The 16,882-nt window shown below is 40.9% G+C and overlaps 1 protein-coding gene, 1 long non-coding RNA gene and 1 pseudogene across 3 annotated transcripts; 1 reads left to right on the top strand and 2 right to left on the bottom strand.

The window, feature by feature from the left end:
• Positions 1-18: 18 nt before the first annotated feature.
• On the top strand, positions 19-10,969 carry LOC123613494 (uncharacterized). Of its 2 annotated transcripts, none has more exons than XR_006720855.2 (3): positions 19-170; positions 8,011-8,142; positions 8,476-10,968. It is a non-coding gene; the product is annotated as an uncharacterized LOC123613494 (long non-coding RNA). The 2 variants fall into 2 exon arrangements; XR_006720854.2 differs by having other exon boundaries at positions 118-254; positions 8,476-10,969.
• LOC123613495 (nuclear protein 2) lies at positions 4,587-6,658 on the bottom strand. Its single transcript, XM_074346007.1, has 2 exons — positions 5,108-6,658; positions 4,587-4,796 (listed from the first exon to the last, which is right to left on the bottom strand). Exon 1 carries the CDS (start codon positions 5,408-5,410, stop codon positions 5,114-5,116), a length of 297 nt encoding a protein of 98 aa, XP_074202108.1. The 5' UTR covers positions 5,411-6,658; the 3' UTR covers positions 4,587-4,796; positions 5,108-5,113.
• A 5,085-nt stretch (positions 10,970-16,054) lies between the features above and the next one.
• LOC123613488 (neo-calmodulin pseudogene) lies at positions 16,055-16,383 on the bottom strand (annotated as a pseudogene).
• Between the last annotated feature and the right edge of the window lie 499 nt (positions 16,384-16,882).

The raw sequence follows: 16,882 nt of genomic DNA, 5'->3' as shown, positions 1-16,882 counted from the left end.
CAGAGGCCTTCCGTGCGCCTACGTCTCCGACGGACTGAAGGTCACTGGAAGAGCAAGACGTCACGGCGGCGCCTTGTCGTACGCGTTTGACGTCAGGAGCTCGGTTCCAGGGCTATTTATGAAGCCGGAAGTGACCGTGTATGTCCCGCAAACATTGTCCTCGGATCATGGTACGAGTCAGAGCCGCTAGCTGTTTGCTTCCTAGGGCATAAGGACCGTCGCTGCTACCTTCAAACGTTTGCGTTATTAACATGGTAGGTCAGCTCCAACTTTGAGAGGGAGTCAGACCTCTGGCATAAATGCCGCTGGACCTTGGGCAAGTTGCTTAACCTTCCTCACTATTAACTTACTTATTTGGGTAAATATTTTTTGAGGTCCAGTGTGGGCCCGTAATAAGAACTGAAATGAAGAAAACAGAAAACTTTAGGGATCGACCGAGTTGAGTTGGTTCTACTTGTATTTTGTCTGTGGATCCAGAGGTTATATTCAGACAGTAATAACGCCTTACGTTTATTTATTTCATACATTTTCAAGCCCCTTTCACATATATTCTAGAATTTGTGCCCCTACTTGGGATGGTGTTAACGAATACTGATAAATAAGCTGTTCTGTATGATCTACAGGTGCTAGCTAGTTTCTGGAGATAGAGCAGGAAATGAAACAAGACTACCTCGTGAAGTTTAAATTCAGGGAGGGGAGACACAAAACACCTACGTAAATTAGGTGGTCTTGATATGAAGCAAAAGCAGGGTAAGGGAGATTGGGAGTTAGAGGTTGGAGAAGCAGTATTTGAACGGAGTCCTTGAGGAAGCAAGCCTCATGTTTATTGAGGCAGAGAGAACAGCAATTGCTGAGGCCCCAAGGATCTGTGCTTTCGTGATACTTGGTGTGAAATGCTTTTAACAGTACTTGTACAATAGCACAAGTTAACTAGTGGCATTTCATGAGAATTTTAATGGGAAAGTCCTTGGGGTTAGGTTGGGATTTAATGGAGGAGAGAAAGCAAAGGTAGAACCTCCATTTCTGCTTGGCAGAAATGTCCCCCTTCCGCCAGAGGTAGCAGAGTTTAACACAGCCTTTCCAGCAACAGCAAAATGTTTGTGGAACTGAAGGGTAAATAATGCAAAAACCTTTTGTGAAAAACAAAGTTTTATTTTCACAAAACTTCTTAAAGCTTTACAAATGATAAGCCTTTGTATTTGCCTTTGGATAATTCATAAAAAGGGACAGAGAAAGGAACCTTATTATAAAGGACATTCTGGCACAAGAAGAACTTAGAATGAGCAGAGCTTTGCACAAACAGGCATCTAGACCAGAACAAAGACAATTTTAATCATACTTGGATAAATCATTAATTCCTAAATTGAGGAGAGAATAATAGATGTTTGTACAAGGTTATGTTGTGATAGTAAAAGATTACAAACATTAATTCCTGTCAGTAAAATACATTTTTTTAAATGGCACATTCACACAATATGCAGCTATAAAAAGGAAAGATTCTTTTCTGTGTGTTGATATGAAATGGTTTCCAAGATAAACTGGAATAGCAAGGAGCTGAAGTATAGAGTGCTATTATTTGTGTGAAATGGAGAGAAAAGACTACATTGGACACGCATAATGTATCTTTATCTGATAACATGGAGTGCCTTCAGGCAGTAGGACTGGGTGACTGTGGCATAGGGGTGGGACTTTGATAACATTTTGTTTTTAAATTTTTAAACAGTTAATATAGTACCTCTATTCAAAAAGCAAGAACATGTAAAAAGTTAATTAAAACTAATAGCAAAAAAGTTGGGAATTGAAAAGAAGATTCTGCTACATAGCAATTGTAGTTTGGTGGCATAGGTGTGCTTAAGTTCACACTTAAGTAAAATTTATATAACAACTTCTCATGCCACAGTGATTTCAGTCATTCTCTACAAATTCCATAACGGTGATCAAAATTTGAACAAAGAACTGTTGGAGGCATTGTTACAGATATTTGATACAGACATTTGGGTGAATGGACTCTTGATGATTGCAGTAAAAATTCTACTGAAATTAGGTGGTAGATGTGAGAAGTTTTAAAATTGTGCAAACTCTGTTCGAGAAGTTCCATGTCTAAGAATTTAAGAAAGACATGAATCGAGAAGTTCCACGTCTTAAGAATTTAAGAAAGACATGAAGGTGGAGAGAGATTAGCCATAAGGATGTTGATTTAACAAAATGCACAAAATAGGGAAAACCTGAAATAATCAGTGTCCTGCAATATAGAATTAGTTAAATAAGTTATAATACGTACATATGGTGGAATGCTTTGCAGCCATGTAAAATGTTATGAAAGAATATCTGACATGAGAAGTACCTTCACAGAATATTAAGTGAAAGAGCAGGTTATGAAATAGTGTACATAGTATGTTTATATTTGAGAAAATTCATATATATTTTAAAGACTGAAATTATATACATCCAAGTATCCAAGATGTTATCCATTGGATAGTGATTTCTTCCTTGCTTCCTTGTTTTTTTGTATGTATTCTCCAATTTGTCTACAATGAACACACAATAATTAAACCTACCATGGTAGTTTAAAATATGTCCTCAGATCTCTTGACACTCCATTCAAAAAGTGAAGCCTAAATCCTCTCCAGCCTAATCAGAGACTCTGAGTTGTAACCACCTAGTCAAGCCACTCCCAGTTTCTTAATTTTTACACAGCACATAATTCCTACAGTGACCATATTTAAATTTTAAAAGCTCTAATCTAGTTAGAACCCTTTACAGTGTTGCTTTAAAATAGCTTGTGTCTCTCTGGGTATGCTGTACTTTATAGGAGGAATTGTGTAGGAACTGAGATGTTTAAGACATTAACGTCCATATACCATATACTATGTTTTCTTTTCTTTTTCTTTTCCTTTTTTTTTTTTTTTTTGATAACTAAGATGAATATAGTGCCTTGCACATAGCAGACCAAAAAAGGGGGTGAATTTAACTGTTCATCTAAAGGTACAAAATACCATATAAACAAGTAGTTAAGTGGTGTTTATATGAAGTTCTAAAGGATTTTAAAGGAATGAACATTCAATGTGGGATGAAGGCTTCAGGGAGAAAGTGGCACTTAAATATAAGTGGAATTAGTTTCATAAAAATTAAAATTATAAAGGGCACACTAAGTAGGCCAGCACAGATTCAAATGAAGAAGCAGAACTGAATATGGTGACGACAGAGGATATTAGACCTGTGTCAAGAACCAGAATGTGTTTTTGGAAGTTATGGGAAACAAATTTAAGAAAATCCAATAGGTGATTTTCAGCACAATATGAGGAATCTAAGCTTTTTAATCCTACAAGGTTAGAGCAGTCATTGAGGATTTTTATATGATGAAAATGGTCTTCAGGAAGATTAATCTGGGCATGTCTGAGACACAGCAGACTAGGAGTAAAGAAAAAAATCCTGAAGGCTAAGACAGTGGCAAGGGGGACATTATTACTAATTATTTGAGTATTATCTGCCAGAACTAAGAGCTTTACATGCATTATTTCATTTATGCTTCACAAGAACTCTTGAAGTAGGTACTATATCATCATTATTTTATAGGTAAGGAAACAGATGCTTAGAGTTTAAGTAACTTGCACAAGTCCATGTAGGAGTTTAACTCCAAAACCGGGACTCCTACCATACCACACTGCCTGAATGTTAAGAGACATTTAAAAAGAATTAATGAAGTGAGTGAAAGAATTTAAGACTTGTGACTTGAGAGGAAGGAGAGCTGGGATTGTGTTCTGTAAACTTAAAAGTAATTACCATTTATTGAGCACTGATCATGTGCCAAGACCTTAACTGTCAGAGGTTTATATATTTTATCTATAATCCACTTTGGCAAGGTCATCCAGTATTATTCCCATTTTTTTACAAATGAGAAACCTGAAGCTTGGTGGAACTTCAAAGTAGTTACCACTCAGAAGTTTGCTGAATGCCAGACTGATAAACAGTCAGAGCTAGGATTAAAATTCAGGTTGCTCCTTCCAGGACACTGCCCTTCTCTCCTAACCCCGGGCTCACCACTGGGCACAGAGGCCTGACTGCAGACTGAAGACAAAGAAAAGGGACCCTGCTGTACTCTGCATACTTTAAAAACTGTATCTCTAGTCCTCGGGCATGGAGTTTGTGGGTGGTTGTGAACCACAAGGATGTTCACAGTTGGGGGAAACTTTGATGCGGGAAAGAGTAAATGCTTTTAGGTATGCTTGCTCTAACTAGCTGAGTGACTTTTAGAAAGTTACTTGAATTCTCTGTGCCTCAGAATCCCCTCTGTAAAATGTAGATAGCATTCATTTCAAAGGATTGTTGTGGGGTCAGTAGTGCACAAAGCCTGGTAATTGTTTAATATGTATTATTACAATTTAAAATACTCCTGGCAAGCAAATAGTAAAGCTGCACAGGAGTATGACACTTGGGTTGAAAACTTGTTCAGATTCCTATCTTTGTTCTGCCCCTATTCACCTTTGTGACTTTATACACAAGAACTCGAATATTTATGGAATTGAAATGAGTTACCGCAGCAACTGAAAGAAAAAAAAAAAAAAGAACCCAGAGTTAAAATGCCATTCTTGCTGCTCTCTTTTAATTAAAAACCCTAAAAAGGCTTACCCACTTGGATGTTACTTAATTAACAATCAGTAAGGAAAAGATACTGAAGAAGTAAACTTAAGCGATGTTGAAAAGAAGTTCTGTTGAGCAACATGGACTCTCTGCCCCTTAGGACCACAGTTACAGCTGGAGTCAGAAAATACTTTTTATCAAGTCCTTCGGGTATCCTGTAGAAAATCAGACAAAAAAAATCTATTATTCTCTTTAGTGCGTGCATAAACACTGGAAGCAAATCTCTCACTTGTATTTTTAAAGAGGTGTTTTCTGCGTTTCCTGGCCCCTTTTACCCAATTACAAAATTCCCAAAGGTGGAGTTTTACACCATTCAAACTGAAGCCAGGAGATAAGCTGGGGGTTTTGGAGGCCCAGATCTGACTCGCTAGGCGGGGCAGCCTCAGAAGGGGGCGACTGTGCCCGGGTCGAGTCGCAGGGGGCAGTCGAGTCCCTTGGGTCCTGGCCGGTGGCTGCCCGCACGCACCGGCGCTCAGGCGAGACGGGTGCGCGGCCGAGGCTGCAGCTGGCGCTGGCGACGCTTGCGCTGGCCATTGAGGAGCTTCTGTGCGATCTTGCGCTCGTGGCCGCCGCGCACCGGCCAGTTGGTGCGCAGTTCCCGCTCACGCCGGGTCCGGCCCTTGCTGCGCCCGGCACCGCAGGCCGGGAAGTCACGCAGGTAGTAGTAATCTGGACAGTCATAGAGCTCCTCCTCCAAGCCCACCGGCGGCCACGCCTCGGATGGAGACGGCCGGGCCTGAGCCTGGACGCTGGGAATGGCCGGCTCCATCGCTCTGGACCCCGTGGGCGCCCGCCCACCCGCGCGCGCGCTCTTCTGGAGGACCCCGCCCTGCCCTTCGATTGGCTCCGAGTGAGGGGGCGGGGCCTTGGCCTGACGTCACAGAGCAGAGCCAGTGCCCTGCACGGGGCTTCTGGGCTTCGCGCACGGGAACAGTGATCTCTTCCCCCGCCCGGACCTGTGCGCTGCCGGCGCGAGTAGGGTATTTGGCAAAATCGGTCCGAACACTTATTTATGTTTGTCAAAAGTGGGACATTATCCAAATATGAACCATGAGGAGGGGGGCTGTGCATTCCCCCGGAGGACTTTTATCAGCAATAAACGTTTTGATAGGCATAGTAAGTGTTCAACAATGATGTAAAGTGAAAAATTAGCTTTTGAAGTAGTATCTCTGGTATCCCAGTAATATATTTTAACACACTAGCCTGAAAAGCATCAGAATGCTAAAAGCATTTCTGGCTGGTAGGGACATACGTTAGTTCTTTTTCCTTTCCACAGCCCACATGTTTGATAAGGAGTACTGTATTAAGCAAGTGATGAACAAGGAAAAGTCACTGCCTGATGCAAGGCCCGGAACGGAGCGCAGTTTCGGATTATCCGCGGGTGCTTAAGTCCCTGGGTCTGGGAGCGCTAAGCATGGTAACCTGATGCGCCGGCAGTTTTGGGTGAGGGCTGAGAGTCGGGAGCGCCCGAGCGGGGGAACCAGCGCGACCCCGTCCGGCGTCCCATCCGCCTGTCCGGCTGCGCCCTGCTTCGCAGGCGTAGGGGGAAGGATGCGCCTCTAGAGCAGCGGAGGCGAGAGGAATCAGGCCCGGTGGCCCGCCGCTCAGAATAGGCCAGGTCTACCTCCCGCCTGCACCGCGGAGCCAGAGTCATTAACACCTGGCGGCACCCGAGGCTCTGCGGTGACTCCCAGGTCTAATTACCTAATTACTGTCTCCCTAAACGCTGCTCTCAGGGAGTTATTGCGAAGAATGCCTTTGTTTTGGTTTGGTTTAACTAGCACAGATAATTATCTTCCCACAAAAATTGCAGCTTCCCCCCTTGGGGATTTTCTTTTTAATACATCGAAAATAATTCTCTACTTTAAAAAAAAAAAGCCTTCTCAGATATTTGATCTGGCCGAGTCTCTGTCTGTGACGAGGTTGCCAATTTGAGTTTTTTTCTGCATTTTGAAGTCATATCCCTGGTGGGGCGTGGCCTACATACCACGCTCTGAGGGCAATTTTGGTAGTTCCCTAAATGAACAGGTCCCAGGAGAGTGTTTTTAATAAAACACCTAGGGGATTTTCTCTTCCACCCATGTGTCTTACATTTGCTACTGGGAGAGAAACTAATATTTATTCCTGTACCACTCTTCCCACACATTATCTCGTTTAAAAAAACCTCTTTAGAAACTTATGAAAATACACACATTTTCAGAAGTGAAATTAGAACAAAGAACTCCCATATCCTATCACACGGATTCAACAATGACCAAGATTCCTGTCACATCTGTTGTATCCCTGTTTTCCTCCGCTGCAGACCTTAGTCATTTCACCCCTCTCTATCTCAATATACAGCTCTAAAAAACTAGACTTATTTCTTACATAACCTCAACGCCATTTTCACACTGGAAAAATCAAGTTGGCCCTGTTAATATCTAATACTCAGTCCAGAATCAAATTTCTCTGATTGTCTAAAAGACATTAGCATACATACAACGCAGAATAGGTACAAAATCTGCAGTGAACTTGGCTTGTATGGTATTAAAGTCTCTTATAAGGATCTCCTGCCCTTTTTATTTTTCCCTGACATTACTTGTTGGAAAAAAATGGGTCAGTCGTCCTGTAAAATGCCTCACTTTGTGGCTTTGTCTGCTTCTTTGTGGTGTAGTTTAACTTGTTCCTCTCTCTCTCTCTCTCATATCTTGTAAACTGAGGTTGCTTCTAGAGGCTGTTTTATACTCTGATTCACTTTCCTAGGAAGTGATGTGTGTTGGCTTCACACCAGGAGACCCACAATAGCTCATTGTCCCAATTTTTGTGATCTGTGGGCTCAGGTGGTGACAGCCTGTCCCTGCAATTGTAAAGTTCCACATTGAACTTTCATCTGATAGTTTCATCCGTAGTTCATTGCTTTATTTGTTGTTATGTTCACTTGCTATTATTTCATTAGGGGCTGGGAAATGATAATTTTCTAATTCAATCATTTTTCACATTTATTAGCTAGAGTTCTTTCCCTCATGAACTAAGACAATTTGGTTACCCTGATTTACATTTTTTCTTACAGTTTTATTGAGATATAGTTGACATAAAGCACTGTTCAAGTTTAAGGTGCAGGTGATAATGATTTGATGTACATACATAATGAAATAATGACCACAGAAAGTTTAGTGAATATCCATCATTTCATATAGATACAAAATTAAATAGAAAAAATTTTTTTCCTTGTAATGAGAACTCTTAGGATTTGCTCTCTTAACTTTTGTATATAACATACAGCAGTGTTAATTATATTTATCATGGTGTATGTTGTATCCCTAGTACTTATTTGTCTTATAACTAGAAGTTTGTATCTTTTGACTACCTTCATTCCATTCCCCTCCCCAGCATACCACTCTCCCACACATTACCACTAGACCTGTCCTACGAGAAATGCTCCAGGGACTCCTTCAGGTTGGAAGAAAAGGATGCTACATAGTAACTTGAAACCTTATGAAGACATCAAGATCCTTGTTAAAGGTAAATACCTTGGCAAATATATAAAAACCAGTATTGTTACAATTTTTGTTTGTAACCCCAGTTTTAATTTTTCACAGAATTTAAGAGGCAAATGCTACAGTAATCAAAACAGTGTAGAACTGGAATAAGACAAACATATAGACCAATAGAATAGAATAGAGAACCCAGAAATAAACCCTTGCATATATGGTCAAATGCTTTTTGACAAATGGTTTTGGGTAAACTGGATATCCATATGTGAAAGGATGGACCTTTACCTTATATCTTATACAAAAATTAACTCAAAGTGAATTAAAGACATAAACATAAAACCTAACTCTATACAATTCTTAGAAGCAACATGGTGGAAAAGCTTCATGGCGTTGGATTTGGCAATCACTTCTTGGATATGACACCAAAAGCACAGGCAACAAAAGAAAAAGTAGATAAAGTGGACTTCATCAAACTTGAAAACTTTTGTGCCTCAAAGGACACTATCAAGAGAGTGGAAAAGCAACTTACAGGATGGGAGGAAATATTTGCAAATCATATTTCTGATAAAGGATTAATAACCAGAATATATGAAGAAGTCCTACAACTCAACAACAACCAAAAAACAACCCTGTTTAAAAATGGACAGTGGACTTGAGTATACATTTCTCCATTCCAAACCCTCCCTGCCATGTTGATTTCTACCCTTCTGTGGTATTCCAGCAGCTGTGATAAACAGGAGGAGGTCTGTGCCAGTTACCAATTTATTCCCTCTTGGCTCCAATTTCACCCTTCATTGCTTGTTATGCAAAAGTGGAGCTGGACCATTTAATCTTTGTCTCCAGAGGGCTCTGGAGAGTAATTAGAGGAGGAAGGGATCTTCCTTCTCATTCCGATGTACCCTTTTAGCAGGCTCCTGCAGCGTGCCTGGGTTCCTCAGTGCCCAGCTCCTGCAGTGCAGATGGCTTCTCTAGCACCAGGGTTCTGCAGCTCAGGTAGCTCCTCCAGAGCCCACTCTGGCGGTGACAGTGACCAGCGGCATCCAGCAGCCAGTAGTTTCCCTCTGAAACACCCCCAACCCTTGGTTTGCTTTGTGGCAGGGTGCCTCCATTGGGACACCTCTCCATGAATGACTTTTCTTGCACCCTAGAAAGTAGGTTTCTGGCCAGTTCTGGAGGGCAAATTTCCAGCAACTACCATTGGTATAGCACCAGGTGACTTATTTGCCCAATTACCAGTGGCCACATTCTCTCCAGTAAGGTCTGAATCTCAGCCCTGGTGCTCTACCCCAGCCTTGCAGGTGATGCATGCACTGTATCCGCTGATCTTATATTCTTTAGAATTCTCTTTACTTTTTACTAGCCAGTCCCTTTTTATTCAAATCCCGTTATGGTTAATAATTCTCGATATTAAAATTTAGCTGTTCAAATTACTGTGTGGCTTCCATCTCCCAATTTGACCCTGACTGGTTCAGGGTCCCAGCCTAACTCAATAAGGAAGAAAGACACCCAGCCTCTCACCATCAGTCAGTATGGCGTGCTAACCCAGCAGTGGGACAGAGTGCTGGGAGCAGTGGGTAAGAAGGTACCTGGAGGGCCCATGAAGATTGAGAGAATTAAGCCAAAAGGATGAGTAGGGGACCGGGGCACTCCAAATTCATCATCAACGCCTCCTCTTGTCTTTCTCCCCACCCTCACTAAATCGCCGAGTTATGTCAGCTCTACCCCTCAAGACTGGTCCATGCTTCCCCCCACCCGCCCCCACTGCCACTCCTCAGGCCAGGCCATCATCATCTCTGGCTAATTTATTATGAGGGCCCTCTAATTGTCCTCTTTCCCTCCAGGCTTGCTCACTTCAGCCTGTTCTCCACAGTGAAGCCGTGGGGATTCTTCTAAAAGGCAAATTTGAGTCAAAATGGTCCTTGATTAAAAACTGTTGTTGGTGGCTGCCTCTTGCCCTGAGGACAAAACCTGAACTCCTCATTTGACCACAAGGCTTGGAAAGATCTGGCCTCTGCTCACCTCCCAAGTCTTATCTTTTGCCACTCCTCCCTACAAGATCCTTACTTTCCAGCCACATGGAAGGCCAGTTTCCTTAGGGACCTTTGTAAGTACTGTTCCCTCTTCCTGGAAACTTTCTCTCTAGCTCCCCCCTCACCCTTTCACTCTCATCTTTGCTTCCTTAGCTCATCTTTAGCCTCAGCTAAGACATCTACTCCTCTGAGAAGCCTTCCCAAACCCGTCTCTCTCCTGATCTGCCAAGGCACCTCTCATGTCAAGTTCAGTCAAAATCCTGTACTTTTCTCGTAATGCTTAACACAGTCTGATCACTGTCTGTTAACATGTATGTCTCCTCACTACTGTGAGATAAAATGGCAAGACAAAGAAAAATGTAAACATAAATCTTTTCTGTCCTTTGACCTCCTCTCTCCCCTCTCCCCTCCACTGTGCACGGTGCACCTGCAGTTATGCATCAATCCGACCTCCCCATCAGAGGAAATACCTGCTTGGCCATAAAGAGCAACATTCCCCAGCACCAACAAGACAAGTCCTTAAAAGATAACATTCCTTCTCGGTCTTGTAAGGGTTCACGGTGACCCACCCCTTGCCCTTGCAGATCTGGGTTGTGTAAACTCCCAAGAATATGTCACTTAATGCACAGCCTGCTGTCTCAAAAAACTTGTATAAGTGTGCTTTGGCTTCTAACAGAGCAGGACAGTTCTTAGAGCTTTCTGAGAGGCCGTTCCTGGGTTATCATCCTTAATTTGGCCCAAATAAAACTTCCCACTTCTTTCTTGGATCAGTTGATTAATTTTGCTGACACTACACTATAAGCTCCATGAGGACTGAAACTCTTATTCACCATTGTTTCCTCAGCACCTGTTATAGTGCCTGGTACATATTATGTGCTGAATAAATGTGGAGGGGGGGAAATGAACAAGCAAATCTTGCTCATTTGGGAGAATACGTGACAGTATGTCATGTAAACAGAGTGTAGGGACGTGGGTAGAAGTGGCTGGACCTGAAGGGCAGGCAGGCTGTTGGCGGCCAGGCTGGGAAGAGTCCTGTAATTCATACTAAACAATTTGTGCTATAAAATGTAGATCAAACACCCCACATTGGCTGCTGGTGATTGAACTGGACTTCCTGTTCCTACATTTGGTTTGTCCAGCACAGTTTTAAGAACCTTCAGATGTGAATGCCTTTCAGTTTGCCACATTACCCACCAGTCTCCACATTACATGGGCCTCCTTTCCCCACTGAAGCTGACTGCCTACCTCACTATCTGGTTTTGCTTCTTTTGCAGATGGGGGGAGATAATTTAAGGAGAGAGGGAATTTGAAGAGAGGGATTTAAGCTATGAGTTCTAGAAAGAGAGGTCCACTCTTGGTGGCAAGTGTACGTTTGAGAATTCCTTGGGAGAAGTGAATTTATTTCATTGCTCCCTTGGGAGCAAAGGGAGACTCAGAAAATCAGAGGGATTGAGCACAATTTGAACAGCTTGTATCTTCAGACTGGTGAGTTGGCCAGTGTTGGGCTGGGTGTCCACCCTCTCCTGTTTGCTTTCTGAAACACAGACTGCCCTGATGAAATTTGAAGTCAGAGCTGCGGTAGATGAACCTTGACTCAGCAGCCTGCCATATTGCAAATGTATATTACACTACATATGGCCTGCATGTTACAAAATGTAGGGGAAAGCTGGAATATAGCATTTCCTGGGGGAAATGAAATACACACACACACACAGACTCACACAGTGTCCCATAGAGACAGTGGGATGGTGGTGTTACCTGAAAACTGGGTTTGCCTCTTGGATGTCCAGCCAAAAGTCACAGCCAAGCCAAAGAGTTGGAGAAGGAAGGATCTATTACTTGCAGCAAGTAAGGAGAACACCGGGTTCTTTCCCCAAACAGTGTCTCCCTGAACAGTAAAATTGGGGAATTTTTAAGCTAAGGGTACATGCATATTCATGAAGGGGCTTGGACAGAGTCCAAGCTTTAGTTGATTGATGTCACGAGGGTCAGAACAGGTCAACATCATCATCCCTTAGGTTACAGTTGATCTAGTGGTTGAGCACCTAGGGGACTTAAATTCTGCAAAACAGCTCAAGAAAATGCTTCAGGCTAGTCTTTACCATTGAAACAGAACTGGGAGTCTTTACAACTGATTTGTTATCTTTGCTATTGTTACTAATTCTGCTTGGTAACATTTTGTTCTTTTGTTCCCTTAAGATCATTAATTGGTGAGACCTGTTCAAGGGCAAGCCAGGTTTAGATCCCAAAATGGCTGAGGCCAGAAATGGCTTCTCTTAAGTCAAGAGAAGGGACTCCCTACACTATCTGCTTATAGTGCTTTGTAGGAGGGGCTGTACCTCAGTGAGGTCTCCGACATACAGTATGTGGCCTACAATACTATAGATTCAGAAACTAACTTTTCATGTTTCCAACATAGATCAGGGTCTTAGGGAAAGATTCTTTTCAACAGAATTCCTTGGTTTTTAAGTTAGGAGGTCCATTTCTTACAAAGGGGGCATAACCCCAGTAGTATCCTCAAAATTCAGGTCTACTCTCCAAGGACTCCCTTCCCAATGCAGAGGTTCTTGGAAAACTAAGCTGTTGTTCAGAAAGAGGCCATGAACAAGCTTGATGATCTCTATCCCACAAAAGAACACGCCTCTTCAATGACCAGAAGACCCTCTCTGCTCATCAAGGCTAGAGAGACTGCGATGAGTTTTTAACAATTTAATTCCCCTTTTACAAAACCCCACCTAGGCCCAAGGTTCCCTTAAGAACAAGTTACAGAAATCTGTGCTTTCATGGCCATTCTTTTTTTTTTTTTAACTAAAAAAAAATTTTTTTTTCCCTTAATGGATGCACTGGGGATTGAACCCAGGACCTTGTGTTTGCCAAGCACATGCTCTGCCACTGAGCTATACCCACAGACTCATGGCCATTCTTAACATTTGTGATTCTTGCCAGGCAAAAGCTCAATGATATCCTATCAAATTGGATGAATCATATTTTCCCAGTAGCTGGGCTGGAGAAAAATGATGGATAGTCAGCAGCCAAAGCCCAGGCACACCAACCTCAACACCTGTACCTACAGGCCACCCTTCTCCGTGAGCAGCTCTGAGGTGAGGCTTTTGCTTTGTAAATACCAACTAGCAATAGTTCATAACAGTAAGTGAAGTAGTAATTACTTCATGAACAAACTCTCTGTCCCCAATTCCATCACACATTGGATTGGATAATCGTTTTCATGCATATTTCCATATGCCGCAACTCTCACCATATCTTCAAGTGAGCAGAACAGTTCCACTAAGATAAAAGGAGTTGATCCTTTCAAATGGGCTTTCAAAAACTGCCTGTGGGCAGTGTTGGTGGAATATGAGTTCTGATAATCATGAACAAACAGAGCCTTGAATTTTATTGATTTCATTTTGTAATACTTGCTGATTTTGCACTAATTTGGGGGTAATGGTAATTAAAAAAATAGACTTTATTTTTACAGCAGTTTTAGGGTCACAGGAAAATTGATCAGAAAGCACAGAGAGTTCCCACATAGCCCCTTCTCCCACTGTTTCCCTGCATTGACATCTTGAAATAGTGTGGTACATTTGTTATAATGGATGAGCTGTATTGACACATTATTATTAATTAAAGTCCAGTGGTTTATATTAGGGGTCATTTTTTGGGGAGTACATTCTATCTATTTTGTTTTATTTTGTTTTTACATTCTGTGTATTTTGACAAATATATAATGACATATGTTGTTCACTACTGTATCATAGAGAATATTTTCATTGCCCCCAAAATTCCCTCTATTCCACCAATTTGTCCTTCTTTTCCTCCCCCACAACCTCTGGCAAAACTGTAAAATCTTCCTAGAAGATACCATAAGTGAAAAAACGTAGGTGACCTTGGACTTGACCGTGACTTTTTAGTTGCAACACCAAAAACATGATTCATGAAAGAAAAAATTGATAAATTGGACTTCATTAAAATTAAAAACTTATGTGTTGGGGGACAAGGCGGGTCGGTGTTGGGGGTAGTAAAAGAATTTACCAAAGGCAAAGGAGAATAGAAAAGGAGTTTATTAGGGCGCTGCTGTAGACAGCAGCAGGTCACACAGACGAGAGGTACCTGTGTGAGCACTGAGGGTCGGTTGTTGGAGTCTTTATAAGGTAGGGTCACAAGATGCCTGATTGGCTTGTGCACAACTCTCTGACTGGTTGTAGGTGAAATAAGAAAGTTAGGCTCTGTGAAGGCGGTTGGGTTTATGACTCTGATAACGTGGGCTGAAACTAGCCAGCCTGAGCTATTGTGAGATTAGGCATTACCTAGGGCTATTAGTTTGTTAGGGCAAATATGCACAGTAAAGAATGTACTTTATCTGTTAAGACATCTCAGGCAGACATCTGAGAGCCCAGGAATGGGGGTCATTGGTCTTTGAAGAATGCCAGTTGGCCCCACATTATGCTCTATGAAAGACAGTGCCACAAACTTGGAGAAAATCTTTGCAAAACACATATTTGATAAAGGACTGGTATTGAAAAAATATAAAGAACTCTTTTAAGCTCATCAATAAGAAAATTAACAACCTGATTAAAAGTGGGCAAAAGAGCTGAACAGACACCTCACCAAAGAAGGTACACAGATGGCAAATATGCATCTGGAAATATGCTCAACATCACATGTCATTAGGGAGTTGCAAATTAAATCACAATAAGATATCACCACATCCCTACTAGAATGGCTGAATTTCAAAACACTGACACCACCAAATGTTGGTAAGGATGTGGAGCAACAGGAACTCTCATTCATTGCTGGTAGGAATATAAAATGGTAGTTATTTTGGCAGTTAGTATGGCAGTTTCTTATAAAACTAATTGTAATTTTTAAATTAGAAATCAAATGTATATCTTGTTTGAGGTAAATAGTACCACAAGCAGATTTTCTCTAAGAACAAAACAAAGCTTTTAAAAGCAAGTAACAGTGGAAGACAAAGTTTCTGGTATAGACAAGTAGTACAAAATAATGATGCAAGATACTTGGATAATAAACTCATTTTGCAATAGTACACCTTTAGGTATATATTATAGATTCTCCATAGTTCAGGCAGAATTCAAACTCTGCATTTCAGCAACAGGCTGACCGTCCCTAAAGAAAACTATTTTTAAAACAGGCATAACCTTGGTGTTCTTTTATTTGACCAACTCCATCGAAGTTTAGATGTGTTGAAAGACTTAGGTCAGTGGTTTTCAAAATGTGAGCATGGGGGACCCATGAGGTAAAAACTATTTTAACAACAATATGAAAGACATCATCTACCTCTCATTCTCTCATTAGTGTAGAGTAGAATTTTCCAGAGGCTACACAAAGTGTGATACAACAGATTGAATGCTGATATGAGAATCTAGTCTCTTGTTAAGCCAGACATTAAAGAGATATGCAAAAATGTAAAATGCGTCCACTTTTTTCACTAGTTTTTTTTGTTTGTTTTGGAAAATATAATTATTTTTAAATATTTATGTCAACATATAATGGTTATGTTATTTTGTAATGAACAAATTAAATATTTAAAAATTCTGTTTTAATTTCTAATACAGTACATTTTAATATATGTAATTCATATCAATAAAAAGTCTTAGAGATCTTAGAGATCTTCAATAAAATGTTAAGGGATGCTGACCCCCCAAAATTTGAAAACCAATAATTTAGTAAGCCATGTGCAACTTGCTACTTGATGCACTTTTAAAAATAAGGTATAGAACAGTGATAGTGAGATAAGGAAGAAAAATGTAAAGGAACACATCCTCATGACTTTTCATGCATATTCTTTTGACAGCAAGAAGCACTTTTCACAAGGAGAAAAAAGGCAAATAAATAATTTTGTATAAGAACTTTAACATACTCTGTACAATGTTCTCACGTTGTTGACATTTATACAAATTCTTCAGAGTTTACTTGACTATTATTACCAGTATCTGCTTCTCTGCTTGTTTCATCAACCTCCTCGTGTGTTAACTTTTCTCCAAAGTGTTTAATCATGTGATGTAATTATGTTGCACGAACATAGCCAGTGTCATCTTTATTAAACACAAGAAATGTTTCTCTAATTTCCTCTTTACTCTCTGTCTCTGTGTCTTCCATTTTTCTTGCCATTATTGTCAGTAAGTCCAGGAAGCTAATTGTACTATTTTCATCACCATTTGCTTCATTAATTTATTCTGAAACTTTGCTTCTGTGGAATTTTGCCCAAGAGACCTCATCACAGTTTCCAATCTTTTGATGTTCATCACTGTCCTTATCAAAGAGTAGAAAGCTTCTTTGAAGTCTGCAAGTTGTATTCCCATCAGCTGGTCAACCATGCTGCCAGTGCTACTTGTCGTCAAAGGACAATCACACATTCAGCTCATTAGCTCCACTCGGACTCTCTGAAATGCTATTTCTTATTAATGTTTATATATTATACATATTTTAAGGTAAAATTTACATGCAGTAATATGTAAAAAGCTTATATGTGTATGCCCTGTGTTATGACAAATTCATTGGTTTCTTTGAACACTGCATTGGTAACCACACCAAGGAGAAAGAAAAGTCATTCCTGACAGTCAGGAACTGGCTTTCCCTATCAGGCTTTGGTATTCTCTTGTTTTTTATTGTTGAGTACACGTCTGCTGTGTAAAGATACCATGCTTGGTTTATCCATTCACCTATAGATGGCCATTAAATTTTCCCTATTTTTAGCTATTAAGAATGAAGATGGTA

Source organism: Camelus bactrianus, chromosome 18 (assembly GCF_048773025.1).
Source record: "Camelus bactrianus isolate YW-2024 breed Bactrian camel chromosome 18, ASM4877302v1, whole genome shotgun sequence".
NCBI classification, from domain to species: Eukaryota; Metazoa; Chordata; class Mammalia; order Artiodactyla; family Camelidae; genus Camelus; species Camelus bactrianus.
This window is presented reverse-complemented; position numbering and strand designations above follow the sequence as displayed.

Excerpts from the sequence above, each read along its gene's own strand:
- LOC123613495 (XM_074346007.1), bottom strand. The coding sequence starts at position 5,410 with ATGGAGCCGGCCATTCCCAGCGTCCAGGCTCAGGCCCGGCCGTCTCCA.